Source organism: Cercospora beticola, chromosome 5 (assembly GCF_033473495.1).
Source record: "Cercospora beticola chromosome 5, complete sequence".
Lineage (NCBI taxonomy): Eukaryota > Fungi > Ascomycota > Dothideomycetes > Mycosphaerellales > Mycosphaerellaceae > Cercospora > Cercospora beticola.
In genome coordinates this window covers 218,152-235,254 of record NC_088939.1, presented here as the reverse complement: position 1 = coordinate 235,254, position 17,103 = coordinate 218,152, and the positions used below count along the sequence as shown (strand labels likewise).

General features: G+C 52.5%; 10 protein-coding genes across 10 annotated transcripts; 7 read left to right on the top strand and 3 right to left on the bottom strand.

Annotated features, from left to right (window-relative positions):
• Positions 1 to 190: 190 nt before the first annotated feature.
• On the top strand, positions 191 to 988 carry RHO25_007338 (uncharacterized protein; the record flags this gene model as incomplete). The annotated part of the gene is made up of 2 exons (XM_023599529.2): positions 191 to 310; positions 410 to 988. 2 exons carry the CDS (start codon positions 191 to 193, stop codon positions 986 to 988), a joined length of 699 nt encoding a protein of 232 aa, XP_023449737.1.
• Positions 989 to 1,267: 279 nt separating this feature from the next.
• Positions 1,268 to 2,459, top strand: RHO25_007337 (uncharacterized protein; the record flags this gene model as incomplete). The annotated part of the gene is made up of 2 exons (XM_023599528.2): positions 1,268 to 2,080; positions 2,133 to 2,459. 2 exons carry the CDS (start codon positions 1,268 to 1,270, stop codon positions 2,457 to 2,459), a joined length of 1,140 nt encoding a protein of 379 aa, XP_023449734.1.
• Positions 2,460 to 2,772: 313 nt separating this feature from the next.
• On the top strand, positions 2,773 to 3,401 carry RHO25_007336 (uncharacterized protein; the record flags this gene model as incomplete). Its single annotated transcript, XM_023599527.2, has 2 exons — positions 2,773 to 3,017; positions 3,071 to 3,401. 2 exons carry the CDS (start codon positions 2,773 to 2,775, stop codon positions 3,399 to 3,401), a joined length of 576 nt encoding a protein of 191 aa, XP_023449733.1.
• Positions 3,402 to 6,106: 2,705 nt separating this feature from the next.
• On the top strand, positions 6,107 to 7,536 carry RHO25_007335 (uncharacterized protein; the record flags this gene model as incomplete). The annotated part of the gene is made up of 3 exons (XM_023599525.2): positions 6,107 to 6,158; positions 6,211 to 7,308; positions 7,364 to 7,536. The coding sequence occupies 3 exons, from the start codon at positions 6,107 to 6,109 to the stop codon at positions 7,534 to 7,536; spliced, it is 1,323 nt and encodes a 440-aa protein (XP_023449731.1).
• Positions 7,537 to 8,021: 485 nt separating this feature from the next.
• Positions 8,022 to 9,503, top strand: RHO25_007334 (uncharacterized protein; the record flags this gene model as incomplete). The annotated part of the gene is made up of 3 exons (XM_023599524.2): positions 8,022 to 8,773; positions 8,829 to 9,192; positions 9,246 to 9,503. 3 exons carry the CDS (start codon positions 8,022 to 8,024, stop codon positions 9,501 to 9,503), a joined length of 1,374 nt encoding a protein of 457 aa, XP_023449319.1.
• Positions 9,504 to 10,008: 505 nt separating this feature from the next.
• RHO25_007333 (uncharacterized protein) lies at positions 10,009 to 11,031 on the top strand (the record flags this gene model as incomplete). Its single annotated transcript, XM_023599523.1, has 1 exon — positions 10,009 to 11,031. One exon carries the CDS (start codon positions 10,009 to 10,011, stop codon positions 11,029 to 11,031), a length of 1,023 nt encoding a protein of 340 aa, XP_023449736.1.
• Positions 11,032 to 11,478: 447 nt separating this feature from the next.
• On the top strand, positions 11,479 to 12,620 carry RHO25_007332 (uncharacterized protein; the record flags this gene model as incomplete). Its single annotated transcript, XM_023599522.1, has 3 exons — positions 11,479 to 12,283; positions 12,342 to 12,461; positions 12,520 to 12,620. The coding sequence occupies 3 exons, from the start codon at positions 11,479 to 11,481 to the stop codon at positions 12,618 to 12,620; spliced, it is 1,026 nt and encodes a 341-aa protein (XP_023449317.1).
• A 381-nt stretch (positions 12,621 to 13,001) lies between these two features.
• Positions 13,002 to 14,105, bottom strand: RHO25_007331 (uncharacterized protein; the record flags this gene model as incomplete). Its single annotated transcript, XM_023599521.2, has 1 exon — positions 13,002 to 14,105. One exon carries the CDS (start codon positions 14,103 to 14,105, stop codon positions 13,002 to 13,004), a length of 1,104 nt encoding a protein of 367 aa, XP_023449735.1.
• A 438-nt stretch (positions 14,106 to 14,543) lies between these two features.
• On the bottom strand, positions 14,544 to 15,818 carry RHO25_007330 (uncharacterized protein; the record flags this gene model as incomplete). Its single annotated transcript, XM_023599520.2, has 1 exon — positions 14,544 to 15,818. The coding sequence occupies one exon, from the start codon at positions 15,816 to 15,818 to the stop codon at positions 14,544 to 14,546; it is 1,275 nt and encodes a 424-aa protein (XP_023449206.1).
• Positions 15,819 to 16,227: 409 nt separating this feature from the next.
• On the bottom strand, positions 16,228 to 17,103 carry RHO25_007329 (uncharacterized protein; the record flags this gene model as incomplete). The annotated part of the gene is made up of 2 exons (XM_023599519.1): positions 16,228 to 16,341; positions 16,399 to 17,103. 2 exons carry the CDS (start codon positions 17,101 to 17,103, stop codon positions 16,228 to 16,230), a joined length of 819 nt encoding a protein of 272 aa, XP_023448767.1.

The window sequence follows — 17,103 nt, the reverse complement described above, 5'->3', positions numbered from 1 at the left end:
TCGAACAGAGGCCTGATCGTACAGCAGAAATCGCTTGGGACAGAGAAAGTTATGTCCGAAAAATCCGCAATCGCAATTAGAGTTTGCGCTAGCGCGAACCCTTGTAGTCGAGCTCTCGCCTCCAGCGCAACCTCGAAGAACACTCTCTGATTCGCACAATCACTTCAGCATCTAGCCCAGCACGTCCACCATGTCGGAGACGAAAGGACCGGAGCCAGAGAAGAGTCTGAAAGAGCTTGAGAAGCAGCAGGAGTTGGAAGATGCTGCCTTTCTCGCCAACCTGGAGAAAGACTCGAAGGAATTTGACAAGGTACGTTCGCAAAGACCACAGAGGGGCTAATTAGTCCAGCCATGACGCTGTTACTTGACGTCCAGCTCACTACGAATCTGGTGTACTGACAAGCAATAGGACTCAGAGATCGAGCGCATCAAGAACGCTTTTCGCGCCAACGCATACGATGTACTCGACCTCCAGCCAGGCGTGCCGGACGAGGACATCAAGAAGACGTACAGGAAGAAGTCGCTTCTGATACATCCTGACAAAACCAAAAACCCCTACGCGCAAGACGCCTTCGACCGATTGGCCAAAGCTTACCAAGCGCTCCTCGACGAAAAGGAACGTGCGAAGCTCGACGAGGCGATCGCCGATGCCCGAATGCTTCTGATTCGCGAGAAGAAGCTCACAGTCGATAGCGAGGAGGTGAAAGATCCAGACATTGATTTCATGAAGGCATGGAAGGACAAAGTGAAATGGGTTCTGGCAGATAACGAGCTCCGCCGGCAACGACAGCTGAAGGCGCAGATGCAAGATGAGGGGCGTCAGAAGAAGCAGGAAGAAGCTGAGCTGGCAGAACGCAAGCGAAAGCGGGAGCACGAACAGGATTGGGAGAAGACGAGAGATCAGCGCATTGGAAGTTGGCGGGAGTTCTCGCAGAAGAAGAACGGCGAGAAGGCGGGGAAGAAGAAGAAAATGAAGACGCTTGGATGAGGACGAGGATATCACGCGTTGCGCGATGATGAAGCACGACTGAGATGAACATGACGAGGTTTAGCGTGGCGTTTGGAGTCAGCAAGCGAGCCGAGTGCTCTTGCTGTAGGAAAATGTGACTTGTTTGCTTTACGCGTTTTTTCGCGTCGGGTGCTTGCAGGTGTGTGGAGACTTTTCTACAGTCGCGACTGCCGCTTGCTGAAACCTCCCTCCGCAACGGAAATGTGACTTCTTCCGCTCGTCAACATCCGCCAACTGACAGACCGATCCACAGGCAAAATGCCGACTCCACCAGCGGCTCTCATGATGGCGCAGGCAGATGCCATCAGCCGCAAAATTGGCCACATGCACACCGGACGCAAGAAACGACGCTTTGATGAGAAGATGTCGCTCGATAACGACCTGGATAGAGATTCCGACACGAACGATGGCGAAACGGACAACGAGGACTGGGCGGAGCTCGGTCTCGAGACGATGCGGGAGGCCACGTTGTCCGCTCGCAGCGCCTCGACCGAGAATTACCGCAAGCGCTCCCTTCCGCATACTGGCCGCCACGCCGCTCGGACTGGCACAGGAAGTCTGAGAACTCATGCGCCGAAAGCCCCAACCCCTTCAAATCACAAAGATGAACGCATGAGGCAAAGGCCGCACCTCGGAGGAGATGGAATTGCCATATCTACACGGTCAGAGAACAATTCCAGCGCGAGTAGAGAGCTCCAACAACCAGCTAGCAACAACCCATCGTCCGAAGGCCCACCTGTGCAGATCGTTTTCGGCAGCTCATCAGTTCAACCCACTGCGGATGCCGCTCAACCCACGCCAATGGATGTTGAAGTTGACACCATGAATCGCGTAGAGTCTCGCTTCACTCGATCTGCAGAAATAGACGCGGAGATTGCAGCAATCACAACATCTGATCTGCCAATCGAGCTTTCGCTGCAGTGGCCTTATATCAAAGAACCAGACGTGAGCAAGATGTCCTGCCTTTCGGGTGCGCCAGCAGAAACAGTATTTCACTATCAACAGGAAGCCCTGCGTGTGTACTACAGTGAAAACACATTTGAATGCATCTTCCACACACCGTTGATCAAGGTATGACGAGAACGGTCACTGGTGGGAGCTGCACACAGTTGACATCTTGTAGTTCCTACGCCAGTTGCCCAGAGAGTACTTGAGATCTCTGGAGCCAGGATCAGTCCGACTCTCCAGCAAGCTAAGTCACATGGGATTCGTGCACCGAGCACTGCAAGACTTGAATGCACGCAATGCAGAAGGGCTTCGCCGGGACGTAGCACTCGTTCCAATCACTGTCGAGGGAGAAGCGGACGATGTCTGGATCAGCTGGAACAATGTCGATGACTACGATGGCATACGTGGCGGCTGGGCTGCAGGTCAAGGCAAAGCAGCCAAGAGAAGAAGGCATCCTGCTGGCACACACATCGAACGTGAGGACGACGAGCTTTACACGTAGCCAGGTATCAGATGCTCTTGTTGTTTGTGTCGGAGTCAGGCCACTCGTCACGGAGAAGCCACAGTCAAACTATTGGGCCGCCATGGAGAGACTTGTATTCTGTATCACTAATACGCTTACAGGCGGATAGCTTCTACGCACCGTTACCTGCACTTTTCGTGGCTTGCAGCAGGCGTGCGTGACGTCTCAGCAGACGACCGATTTCGGGGCTCCGACATCGCCCGACCACGAACAAGACCCACGCCACGTCCCTCACAACAAGACTTCGCAGGAACTGCCACTTCAGCAAACAAACACACTTTTCGGCATCGACATGACAGGCTTCTTGCATCTCCCTGCTGAGCTGCGCAACCGCGTATTCGAGCTTGTGATCGCCCACAATCAACTCATCAGCCTTTCCAGGACCGTTGGCCAAGCCAAGTCTCCTTATCAACAGAACGACCCCGCGTATCAAGATCATGAAGCAGTTCTCCCACGACTTCCAGCATTAGCCGCAGTCAATCAGCAAGTGCGCACCGAAGCTCTTGCAATTGTTTATGGCAGCAACACTTTCACATCGTGAGTACTCCCGAGCAATGTCAAACAGCAAATCCAGCTGACCGACAAATCAGCCACACCGTCACTTGTACGCACGTCTTCCTGAAAAGCCTGGACAAACAATCCCTCACCCTACTTCGCGATGTGCGCTGCACAATGTACCAGATCAGCGCCGTTCAGCAGATTCTCATTCCCAAGCTCACGAAACTGGTCGAAATTTACGGCAGAGGGGATTTGAGCGCTCACGCGGCCAAAGTCCCGCTCCGGACCAAGCGCGTTGGAACTGGAGGGAGCGATGAGAACTTTGAGGTGTCTTGGGTGAGTTTGGCAGAGCTAGGGGTATGGGAGAGAGATCCGAGGGATATCGATATGGTGAGGAAGAGGACGCTTTTGAGTGGCTATTAGCCTTGGTACGGCGTCGAGGGCCGGTGAGAATTGATCTCCACAGCACGCGCCTGTCCGCTCAGCATTCGTCTTGCGCATTTGGCACCTTCGATTCTGGCTCGAGTCGCAGAGGCAGCGACAGCCAAACCCTGGTTCCAGCTCGACTCAGTTGTATGCATTGGCAGATATCGACTACATGAGCTTCACATGCAGCAAGAGAATCAGTGGAACGTTCTTCCATTTTTCTCGCTCTCCGAGACCATCAAGAAGCTCAAATTCAAGCCTACTGTTCTTGGCTATTGGTCCTGGTCTCTCACGAACGCATGATGGGAGAATCCCCTCGCTCTTGCTCTCCACAATCCGTAGCAGCAGTAACACCCAGCGTGGATGTCCTGGCAGCTTGACGAATGTACCAGTTGCTCGTAGGCTTTTGCGTTCGTGTCTCTGAAAGGGTGCAGCTGAAATGTTTGTGCTCAACACACTTCTGGAACCTTTGGGAATGTTGATCTTCGGCTTTTAAATGTGTCGGAGAACACGCCTGAGCCTTTGACCTCTGCTATCAACATCTGCCTGGATACTCACTGCCATGTCAAGTGCCCCGGCCATGTTAAGTGCACTGGAATCACTGCCAAACGAGGTGTTGGACCGCATAGTCGACCTAGCTGGGCCACCACTTCATGATCGGTCACCTCGAGCATACAAGCAGCGCATCGCAACCTTCGGAGCAATTAGTCGCACTTCTCGGACCTTATTGCCCATCGGTCAGTCTCATCTGTACAAGTTCATCAGAACCCCAGAACTTGGAGGGAAGATTCAGCAACTGCTTTGCACCTTGAGCAGATCCCCACAACTTGCAAATTTCGTCCAAGTTCTACTTCTGCGCCCTGTCCATGGCATGTCGCCGTGCATGCCGCTCGATCGACTTGAGATCTGCTGGGAAGCGACCGAGCAAAATTTCGGGCAGGGAGTGAGATTCGCCATGGCCGACGCTACATTCAACCCGAGAAGCAGTTGTCGGACATGGGAAATAGTCATGCTCGCCGCGCTGACCAACAGAATCAGGACCCTGGTATGTTTCGTTGATCCTCCTCACAATGAAGAGACGGAGCAATGCCGCAGTTGTCCTGATATGACACGAATGTTCAACTCGATGCTTTCAACACCACCACCAAGCACGCAGACCGTCAAGTACTTGAATTTGTCTGAAGTTCATATTATTGGAAGCAAGCGGCAGGGCCCTGGTCCTACGTTTCAAACCGCATTGTTACCGGTGATGCAGCGACCGAGAGTCACTACCTTCGTCGGGACTGCGATCAGATCTGTGTTTGACGACAATCCATGGCCAAATCCGCCTCCAGCCTCCAGTATCTTCCAACTGAGTCTACGGAAATGTCTCTTGAACGGGCGAGATATTTCTCGGTTGATCATGAGCTGTAGAGCTTTGGACAGGGTGTCGATCAGCTGGTCTCGACGACAGGGTCATGTTGTCAACCCATGCGCACTTCTCGCGGCATTAAAACAACATCGCTCGAGCTTGAAGACGCTCAGCTTACGTGACTCGAGGACGACTACAGTACTGCTCTATCCAACAAATGAGTCAAGAGTCTTCGCGCACGGCCTAAGCAACTTCGCATGTCTGACTTCGTTGACTATTGACGAAACTCTCCTCCTTCACGGTGCACGTCGGACCACAGCCGATGGGCACTCTGAGCTAGTAACGACTCTGCCGGCCTCCTTAAGTTCACTCACAATCCATAGCCTGCAAGATTTGCGTGCACTGCCGACTACTCTTCGAGCTGTGTGTAGCAGCATATCCGAAACTCTCCGAGATTTCGAGATCATGTTCCAACCAAACGAAAGCTACGACTTGCGCATGTGCCTCTCGCGGGCAATACTATCAAGGTCTGGAGGACCTGTGCAGTGGACCATCAATCGAACCTCTGATCAGAGCGCACGTGGAGGCAGACTTCTCAAATTCCATTGCTGGAAGAGATATCACTCTCTCGCAACATCCATGAGAGACATCATTCGGCTGGCAGACAGCGGAGGCATTGACAAAGTGCTCGATTACCTTTACGTTCGCGATCCTGAGAATCCATGCCGATGCATCGTATGCAGACCTCGCCCTCTAATGTCACGCATGAGGGGAATACCTATCACGCCAAATCCAACGACTTGATGGCTCATGTGGCGTTCTACAGCTTGAACAGCGGGCTCAGGTCGTTGTGCTCGGAATTTGCAAGCCTGAAGGATTTTAAGAAGCGCACAGTTGGTCGACCCGTGCAAGTTCAGAGCATACTTGAAGACATTGTAGGGGATAGCAGGTATCTGGTGTGCGTGACACTTATGTAGAGTAGAGCAATTCAGGCAGAGTCAGAATCACACACGCTTCGAATCAATACTATTGTGAAATCTCTTGCCAGATGCGGCGGCCCTTCATTGCATCAACCAGAGGTGTGGTGTCGAGAAACTTGGGTAAGCTCTGCCACTACTGTACGCCAATGTCACCATTCCCCGCTGACGTATGCTGTATATTGATTGAAGACCGCGGCTCCTCCAAACGTGCATGTGCCCGGATTCTTGCTCATCCATCTATATTATCTCGTTGCGCAACTGCTGTTGACTATTGTCGAGTCGAGAACTCAACGTCACACCCTTGGAACTACCTTGATTTTCAAGCACTAGAGATCCAACGACTCAGAATCACGCCGAGTATTTGGTAAATCATGGACAAATGGAAGAAGCGTCTGTCCAGTGCCATCGACCAAGGCCGAGCTGGTATGTGAATGAACTTCGTCAGCCAGAAGTGTAAGTACTGATTGAAATACAGCATTAGACAAACGCAACTCTCAAGGCACGGCTTCATCTTCGAACTATCCTGGACAGCAGCAACCCATTCAAGGCAATCCTCCACCCAACGCACCACAAGGACAATCAGCCGGCCCTCCTCAAGGTCAAGATCAACCGGTACAAGCAAATCCGGGCTCTGGGCCTATCATCCCCAAAACGAAACGTGAACCCGAACTCTTAGGCTTGGTCGGCGACCCAAGTCTCAATCGCGACAGCGGAGGTTCTGTACGATTTGGCGATCGGCTCTTATGGACTTACCGCGATACTCAGTTGTGTAACTCTGATGGCAGCGTCAATATGCTCCCGATCATAACCAGTACAGCTTCTTGGTCCGACTACGAGTCCGACGGAAGGCCAAAAATCGAGCGTGGCAGAGATCCACTCAACTCTGTTGTTCTCCGACAATATGGAAAGAATGGCCACGATGAGAGCTTTTTCCCGTCGCCTGGTAAACATCTTTGTCATTCGCCGGCGGGCAACAGGGACGATGGGACGCGAATTGCGCTGTGGCCTAATCAGCCACCTCTCGTGACGTCCGAGACTAGTGATGGGAATATTACGGCATATACTTGGGTACCTGCAGCTCATATCAATCAAAGTCTTGGCGTAGAGACGGAGAACCCTTCGACCATACTCTACAAGACGGAGTATCATCCTTCTCGCTTCCATGGCCGAGATAGTCTGCCCAAGACCAAGATCGTAGCTGAGCAATTCTGGAGGCAAGGCGAGATCGCGTACGGTGCCTACGGAACGCTTGTCCACAATGGATATGCCTGGCTGTGGGGACAATGGGACCACAAGACCGCGCTGGCTCGCGTCCAACCTCATGAAGTGGAGGATCGTGGTGCGTATGAGTACTGGGTCCACGGTCAATGGACACGGGATATGCCAAAGCTTGGCCAAGATGGAGTCGAGATCCAGAATGCGAATGCCGGAGGCCAAGGCACGTATTTCTTCAACAAGCATTGGAATGCTTACACCTGGATTGGAGGTGATATCTTCCCAGGTGCTGAGACGTATGTCTGTACTGCGCCTGAGCCCCAAGGACCTTGGTCACAGGCTGTGCAAATCTACACAGGTAAGGGAGTACCGAGTACGGAATAAGGGTGGAGTGATGCTGACATGGGAGATAGGCCCTCGTGGCAATCATGCTCTCGGAGCATATTCTGTCCAGGCACATCCAGATATGGTGCCGAGAAGTTCAACCAAGAATGAAATGTACATTACGTACACCAAAAATGATGAGGCGCAAAAAGGAGAGATTGCTGGGTATACTACGCCCTTGGTTTATGTTGAGTTCGAGTGATTGCAGATTGGAGGCGTGTTTTTCTTCGCTTCATAGCACCGTAGAGTGAAACCAAATAGTCCTTGCGAAAAGGCTATGATTGCGAGTTGAATGTCAGCAGCAGGCAATACGTGCACACGGCAAGCATCCATGTGATTATCTCATATAGCAAACCGGAAAAGATGCACGAGATGAATGTAACATTGTGTGTGAACGTGAAAGTCGCAGGCGGCCACAAGTGATGGCATATCGCCAAGACTTTCACGCCGCCGAGGCGGGCAGGGTCTCGTGTCGTGCTTGCGACTCGGGCCAGATGATCAGAGTCGGACATCACGTACACCTCAACGCAATACTCCGAAACTTGGCCAGGTTGGAACTCTGACTGCTACACTCATTGCGCGACTTTACCGCGACCAGACGTCGCACAGCGCTGCGGGATCAGCGCCACATACAGCCCTCATCGAGACCAAACGACCCACCCCTCGCGACCAGCAACACCTTTCAATATGGCACGCGAACAGGACAGCGATGTGCCTCAACCAGGCCCCGCGACGCTATCTTCCCATGCCGGACCAGACGAATGGCTGGAGCAGGCGAAGCTGTGCCGCTACCTGCCCGAAGCCGACATGAAACGCCTCTGTGAGATCGTCAAAGAATGCCTCATGGAGGAGTCGAACATCCAGCCCGTTGAAGCGCCAGTCACAGTTTGCGGTGATATCCACGGCCAATTCTACGATCTACTGGAGCTATTCAATGTAGCAGGTGGAATGCCGGGCGAAGTGGACCAACGCGCGGCCGAGAAAGCAGCGGCTGAAAGAGAGGCGACGAAGAAGGGCAAGAGGAGTAGTATGTCCTCTGGAACGACTGCCATCAGTGCTGCCGATATTGAGCCTCCGACACAAATCACAGACCCAAAGGTGAAGAGGAAGATGAAGAGGAGATTCCAGAGAGATAGTGCTTACACATCTGCGGCGAGTGAGGATGGGAGTCAAACTGGTGAGGAAGGCGAGGAGGAGAGAGGAAGAGTGCGGAGTCGAAGTATGGGCGAGGCCGTAGATGATGGGGACGATGTCGAAGACGATGTCTCAGATGATTCTGGACTGGGTGTCAGGAGTCCTGGGCCAAGCCGAAGCAAGAGCACGACGAAGAAGGCCGATCACGCGAACGGAATGCAGAACTTCGTCTTCCTTGGAGATTTTGTGGACCGAGGATACTTTTCCCTTGAGACTTTTACATTGTTGATGTGTTTGAAGGCAAAGTGAGTACTCCTCCTGGCAATTATATTCGTGACAATGGACTAACAGCGCCCACAGGTATCCAGATAAAGTCACACTCGTGCGAGGAAATCACGAATCACGACAGATTACGCAAGTTTACGGCTTCTACGAAGAGTGTCAACAGAAATATGGCAACGCAAGTGTCTGGAAGTCTTGCTGCCAAGTATTCGACTTTCTGGCTCTGGCAGCCATAATCGACGGCAAAGTGCTGTGTGTGCATGGAGGTTTGTCACCTGAGATCCGAACGCTCGACCAAATCCGCGTCGTGGCACGAGCACAGGAGATTCCACATGAAGGCGCATTCTGTGATCTTGTCTGGTCAGATCCTGAAGAGGTCGATACATGGGCTGTTTCACCTAGAGGTGCAGGTTGGTTATTTGGAGACAAAGTTTCCAGCGAGGTGCGATTGTTGCTCATGCTTCTTCCCAATTTTTTTCGCTAACATATCGCCAGTTCAACCACGTCAACGGCCTATCACTGATTGCTCGTGCCCATCAACTCGTCAACGAGGGCTACAAATACCATTTCGCCTCTCAAGACGTGGTAACAGTCTGGTCTGCACCAAACTATTGCTACAGATGTGGCAATGTCGCCTCCATCATGACACTTGGAGAGGATCTGGAGCCGGACTTCAAGATTTTCAGTGCTGTGCCGGACCATCGACGAGCCGTACCCGCCGGAAGACAAGGGAGAGGAGAGTATTTCTTGTGAGCCCAGTATGACCATGATGAGATATGAGAATTGGGGAACATGTGAAAGGTGGTATTAGTGCTTCTGATGATACCTAAACTTTTATGCAAGACGGAACTCGACCTGAGGATGGACGGTCGGACGAGGAATGGCACGCGCAGGCATGGTGGCGTTTTTTTCTTTCTCATGCTTACTTGCAGAGACCTGTACAATACGCGTGTATGAGCTTTGCTCGGCATGATACCCTGACAACATTTCTTTCCAGGACGAGAATTACGACGACTGCAGATTCGAGATTTGGAATTCCCCTGAAGTGGCAACGTGACCAGTCTTCCTTCGACCCTGCTGACCTTCTTACGGCTTGCCGCGCAAGGCTCAAAGTTCATTTCGCGATCACGCGTCACTAGCCAATATCAATGTGCGGCAGTTGGAAATTCGACTTCACTTTGCAACGCGCTAGCGCCTCCAGCCGCCTAATCTCAAACTTCAACCCGAGACACAAACACCGAACGCAACAGCAGTCATCATGCCCTCCGCTCGCTCCACAGAGATGAAGATCGGTCCATCGCAGCACGCCAACTATAAGACAACCAAAACGGCACCAGAAGATGCGCGCGGGTGCGCCAACGCCAACCTTTCGAGCGAACAAGAGTCATATCACGTGCCACTGGCTCCTCGATTCACTCCTTGGTTCGTATCATTGGTGCGAGCGCAGCGCGGACCCACTCCACGGGACACGAGTCCCGCGGTACTTCTTGGGCTGCTCCATCGACTCACCTTTGACTACGTGCCAACGACAACAAACTTCGCGGCACTGATCGGGGGTCATACAGACAAGAGCGCAACCGCAATGGCAACCAAGGAAGACCCGCCGCAGACCTCGAGTCAGCCGATCTTCTTCAGATTGCCCCCTGAATTGCGGAATCGCATCTACGAAGAAGCATTCGACACCACAGTCACTCGCACTCCGCTCAACAGACGTCTTGACGCGAGCCAAGGAAACCATGGCATCGTCCTCGCTTGCAAGCAAACCTACAGCGAAGCAATCGGACTCTACTACAGCTGCAACACGTTCAAGTTCTCAGGAGAGTCAGACGCCTTCTGGATGATGCAGCTCTGCGTCGAGTGGCTCGCCGGCATGAAGAGACAGCACCGCGGCATGATCGAACGCATCGAGCTCGACACGCTTTCGATGGATATTGTGAAGGGACAATATCAAGAAGAGGCACTTAAGGAGGCTGGAAGAGCAACTCGTGAAGAGTGTCTATCGAGCAAAATCGCCGACACCGCCTTTCACATGATCGAAACTGTCCATCGCCACTTCGTCATGCGCATCGGAGTGCTCGAAGCTTCGATGATGAAGCAGACTAAGCCCGGCAATCTGAAGCTTCACGAGGTTGTTTACACCGGAGCTCCGATCCAGGCTCTTGAGGATCATTGGAAGGTGGTCGATCAGTGTGTGGAGGGGGTGTGTGCCCACGACCAGCATTACTGCCGCCGCACTTCTGAACCACATTGCGCAAAGTTCTGCACGATCCCGAGCAGCTGAGTGCCGGTGAACTCGGCATTATTCGTCAACAAGGCTTGGGATAGGAGGTAGTATGAGTTTGTGGCATGCATCACGAAAGGCAACACTGCGTTCACCTTGGCTACGCTTGTGACAATGCAGCGGTAGAAACCCAGGGTATTGCAAGTCAGCGGGATTAGAGGACTGGAAATTACGTGGTGTAGTGTGCAGCCTGAGCGTGAAGACAGGATCCTCCAACGCTTTGCATCGGTGAGGAGTCATTTACGAGAGTGATTCCTGATTCAGACTGACAGTCACATGTAAATAATGCAATCACACTTCGGCATGCGCTCACTTTCACTCAACAGCGCTAGGCAGCGGCTCTTCCAGCATCTGCACTAACCTTCCAGTCACCTCCACCTCCAGCACTAGTCGGCAGCGTGACCAACACTTCATCAACCACTGCAAGTGCAACACACCGATTCCAAGATGACAGCTCCAATCCCTTCGCTCGAGACTGATGGGGTCAAGCACAGAGCCTCAGCGACTGACGAGGCGTCCGAATCGCTGTCGCAACTTTCTGTCGCCCACGCTCAGCCCAAGTCCTTGGTCCAAGTTCCCCCGAACAATGCCTTCAAGATGACAATAGCGACAGTGACTCGAAAAGGCAAGCCAAAGCGAAGGGCTCTCACAGCATCGAAACAATACCGCAAGCGACCATCGTATTTCCTCAGACTACCACCAGAACTACGCAACCGGATTTACGAGGAAGCTTTCAACACTACAGTATCGTTCTCGCAAAGTTACAAGCGTCCTCCAAAATGGTACAAAAACAACGGCATTGTGCTCGCCTGCAAGCAAACTTACACGGATTCCATTGGCCTCTACTACATCTGCCACAAATTCAACTTCTCAAGCTCAGGCCCCGAAGAAATGGCCAAATTCTGCACCACGTGGCTTCGCAACATCAAGGGAGAATATCGAAAGCTCATTCGGCATATTGAACTTGACACGTTCTCGCAGGTCGTGGTACGGCTGCACTATATGAGCTACGCTTCAAGTGGCTGGTATGGACCACCGGATCGCGCGACCTGCTTCTCGAACTTGGTTGCAGAATTTGCCCAGACCACGATCGACATGGTTCACCGGATCACTGATGTGTCTTCCGCAGCGCTTAAGGCCTTGATCATCAAGCCACTTTGGTCTGCGAAGGACTTTCCTTTCGAATTTGCTTACACTGTGACTCCGCTCGAGACTTTGGACGAACATTGGAAGAAGATGAACGAGCCAGCTGGTAAGTTCTGTAATTTCTGCAGGTAATCTCGAGAGTTTTCATTAACACCTCTGTGTAGAACAACCTCTCGAGTGGAAGACTCTCGGTGCGTTCCAGAACGAGGGCTGGGGCGGATGGCAATCAGAGTATGTGCCAGACTATGACGAATGGGATCATGGGTGGATGGACGGGCAAGACCGTAAGTTCTGTGGCATCTACGGGAAATCTTCAAATTACTTATTGACACCTCTTTGTAGATCAAAGTGACGAGCTGACGGATCGCACTCCGCTCCAGAGCGAGGATTGGGGTGGACTATTACTAGAGCACGTATCTGACCAGGACGAAGGGCTACATTGAGGCCTTTTGCTGAGACTCTGGAAACGACGTGACAGGAGTCAAGCGCAACACAAATAAGCGGGACGGCAGTGCGAGATGATCGCAGACTGCAGACTGCAGCTTGATCGCTGTCGACATCGATGCTTTGCCTCAATCAAGGTCGACTACTCGTCGGGACCTGACAGTCTCATGTAGAAGGAACGAGCGAACTGCGAGAATAAAGTGAACACGTTATCTCGATTGGTGTGTGGTTTATATTTTTCCATGCACCCATTTTTGTTCATCAGTCATGTGCACCGTAATTCGTCTCATCGTCTTCGTCATCCTCATACACTTTCGGCACACATTCAGCGCAAGCCCCTGAGTCCTACACGCAGCTTAGACCTCTGGGGAACCACACATCTAGATGAAGTCTCCACCTCCAAATCCCCCGAATGGATTCGGCGGTCTCCCACCCATGCCAGCGCCACGAGGATGTCCCATCCCCGGTCCGAATGGATCATCGTATCTCGCACCGGGCGGTGCTTGTCCTCCACGACCACCTTGTTGGCCTTGCCCAGCGAACAGAGGATCATCGAATGTAGGATGCATCCCGCCTCCGCCAAAACCTCCGCCCAAGCCAGGCCCTACACCACCACGCATTGGGTCATTTGGTCCCAGCCCTTGTGGATACAAATCTCGCTCACCATATCTCCCCAAGCCACCACCTGGCTGGCCCATACCTCTTGGAGGCCGATTCACCTCATACTCGTCCTCGAACCCAGGCATCGGATCCGGCAAAGGTCCTCTCCTCGGCGGCTGCACAAGCGGATCATTTAAAGGATACGGCCGGGCAGGAGGAGCGCGCTCTTCTCTCAGCGGATCATACTGTGGATCATCTCGCTCCCGCCCAGGAGCAGGTTGTCTCCTACTCCCCTCTGCCGTCTGTTCCTGTGTCTCTTCATACCCCTCCTTCTGCACACCTGGAATCAACTTCTGAATCAATTTCACCCGCATCAGAGATCCAAAATCACTCAGTCGTCCCACATTGATGAAACTCGCAATTATGGCTTCCTCTTTCGATGCGTCGTCTTGCTCAGATGTGAGTTCGAGTGGTAGATTCCCAGCGCTGATCCATTCCTCGACTTTCACTTCGATTGTATGTGTCTTGTCGTCTCCCATTCCCATTCCCATGATGATTGCTTTGTTGCCCATCCGGGAGACTTTGACCAGGTATTCCATGCTGCTTTGCCGGTGCTTGTAGCGGAAAGCGTAGCTGCCACTTGATGCGTTCCATTCTGACGGTAAGGGTTGTGGAGAGTCGTTGTCGGATGTGGCTTCTATGCGGTGGTCTTCGCCGAGTCCTACGAGTCGGAAGCCAATGGCCAGCATGGAGGAGTGGGCTGCGAGTGCGATGGCATCGTATGCGTGTCGCAGCTGCGGAGATGCGTCCGGAGGGAATGAAGCGAGGATGAGTTTGGAGATTGTGCCGCCGGACAGCGCGTTGATTGGTGAGGAGTCGGCCATGTCGGTTTCTCGTGTTTGTGATCGAGTTTGGGGTTGTGGTTGTGTTCTAGAAGTGAAAGATGGATTTACATATATGTCTGTTCAGCTGCATGTATGCACGTCACCACGCCTGCCTGATGAGAGTGGCTGAAGCTCGGAGTTCGCATGCACTTGGCATTTGTGGCGGTGCAATAGTTTTATTACTGCCCTTGTTGGCGGCTTTCGGAAATTCTTTACAACTACAGTCTTCATCCTTTTTTAACTCGTCTTCTGCCTCGTCACTGATAGTAACGAGCTGGCATCCCACACGTATGCTGGCTGTCGACCTGGTGCTCGACGCAACGCACGGTCTGCCTGGCTGATACAATACTCCGTCCGTGAACAAGTTTTAGCAGCATACAACAAGGTAAGCAACTAACCAGACTAACAACGTCACACGTCTTTCCAACATTGCTCGCCTCATGCGTTGCTTGCCATCGCTTTCATGCAAGCACACAGCAACATATCGAGCGTACAACGAACGACGCTTAAAGGTGCGCCTCTGCTCCAAGCGTTCTGCCGGAACCCGGAACGAGTAAGAGGCTCAAACAACCAGCGCGACAGCCTTGAGTCCACAATTTTCTCATTGTATATCTGCCAACGCCTTAGCTTTGGAGTCCGGCATCTGGAATAGCTGAAGCGCTGGCTGTTGTCCAGGATATATTGAGGAACATCTCTGTTCTGCTTGATCTTTTCATATCTCTGCCCTGGTCTGCCGAACAAATTGTTTTTGGTACGAAAGCGCTCGAGACTTGTGTCGGCTCGCTTATCGTCCAACGTCTTTAGGTCCGGATGGGAGAAGCTCTCCATTTCCGATTGCACCTCGGCCACAGTCGCGAAGCACGAGCTGCAATGCCATGCTGCATCCCACAGATCGATTTTATGCCACCACCGGATGAAAGCAGAGTAGAGTGGTATTCGTGATCGTTGGCCACCAATGCCGTGGCGTAAGTCGACCGGCGAGAGTGTTTTCGCTAACCCGTGGAAGACGGTGGCCTGAGGATGAGCCCATTGTTCGCCGACACGCTGCCATTGAAAAGAGTAGTAGTAGAAGTGACTTCGCAAAGTCATCCGATCTGGAATCTCGCAGCTCCGTAACACAGCAATAGTTTCCGGCTTGGGGACCTCGTCAACGTCGCCGACGATCAGCACATCGCCCTCTTTGGCTTCCATTTCCGAGAACATCAAGCTGGGAAAGGTATTGTGTAGCAAGGCATTCCTGAAAAAGTCTTCGTGCGCCCATATCGAGTTACCAACGCGCGGTCCAGGATCTTGGACTACGCGGTGGATGATCTTGTGGTGGAAATCACGAAACCTCGACCAGTTCTCGCGCAGGTACAGTGGCTTGGCAAGACCTGTGAAGGTCATGTTTGACTCGACGATGACGAAGTAGTCGACATATGGAGCCAAGGTATGGAGGCGTATCTCCAGCCAGTCCAGTTCGAGAGAGATTAGAAAAAGGTCGTAGACCTTTCGATGTGTCGTGGCGCCAGCGCGATATGGCTTGAAGTTGTGTTCACGGCACAGAGCTTCTGCTGCACCTGCAGCAGCAGGCAGTTCTGGAGTCCAACCTGCGTCATATTTCCGGTTGATTCGCTGACGAGGAAGTAAATGCTCTCTGCTGACCAAGAAGAGTAGTAGAAACACGGTCGACGCCGCAAAGAAGCTGAAGCGTTTTGTGAAGGCAGAGATCATTCTTGCGGATCTTCATTGTCAATTCAACATCCACAGCGGTGGTGTATTGCGACAGAGCACACACTTTGAGCATTGAACATTGAACAGCCAAGTGCAACGAACACGTCCGGGCTGGCCTCCGAAACGGCAAATTTGCAGCAGAGGAATTTCAGCGAGGACGCATGCCAACATGGAGACTCTAGTCGAGCACGGCGCTTGCAACCAGGCAACAGGGGATCTTGGAAGGTGCTCGTGTGACAGACACCCGGTGGCATGTTACGCGTCGCACCCGAATTGAGTTTGGTGCTTGCATGGGGTCAGAATGATCGCCGTCTAACATCACAAGATCTGCATCAATTTTGCTAACAGTATCAAAACGATTTCCTGCTAACATGCTGTAGACGCGAGGCCGGAGTGGAGAAAACATTTTTCACCAAGGCTGGATACCGTCCTTGCGAATAACCCTTCCTACATCGTCATCACGCTTGCCTTCTACCACGTCCTTGACAAAGTGTCCCCCGATGGAAGGTTCAAGGGCACCCATCTGGAAAGAGGTCAGTACAACTGTTCCATCATGACATGCGAATTTCCAAGAACTCACCTGCTTCAACTTCTCCGGTCCAACGCCCGCAAGACCCGTGGCCAAGAATCCAGGACTTACACCCCAGACCTTCACTCCATCTTTGCTCAAGATACGACTCCATTCACGCATCGCCATATTCAACCCCGTCTTCACAGTCCTGTACATCACAGCTGAGAATGGCGCAGGCGGCTTCGGCCAACCAGCTTCAGGACCACTGTTGATTGCCACAAAGCCTGCATGATCCATTCTCAAGGTGTCGGCCAAGCTGGAAGTCCCGCTCGCGATGAACAGCAGTCTCGGATCGGTAGACTTGACGAGCAGTGGCATGAACTCGTCGGTCATCACCATGTTGCCGGCAACGTTGGTGTCCCAAGACTTGAGCCATCCTTCGCGCGAGCCGAGCTTCCCATCGAATTCTGCATCGTGGTTCGCACCTGCGTTGTTGATCAGGACGTCAAGGTGGCCGAATTGGGAGGCGATTTGGTCTCGTGCCGCTGTGATGGACTCGTCCGAGGAGATGTCCACCTGGACTAGGGAGAGCGAGCTCTTGCTTTCAGGTGTTTCTTGCTTGACACTGGTTATGGCGTCTTGGCCTCTTTGTATATTGCGGCTGCCAATCACGATGTTGTAGGCTTTGTCGGAAGTGTATAAGGCTTTGACGATTTCAAGACCCAGGCCGGTATTTCCGCCTGTGATCAGGACAACTGTTTTGCTGGAAGCCAT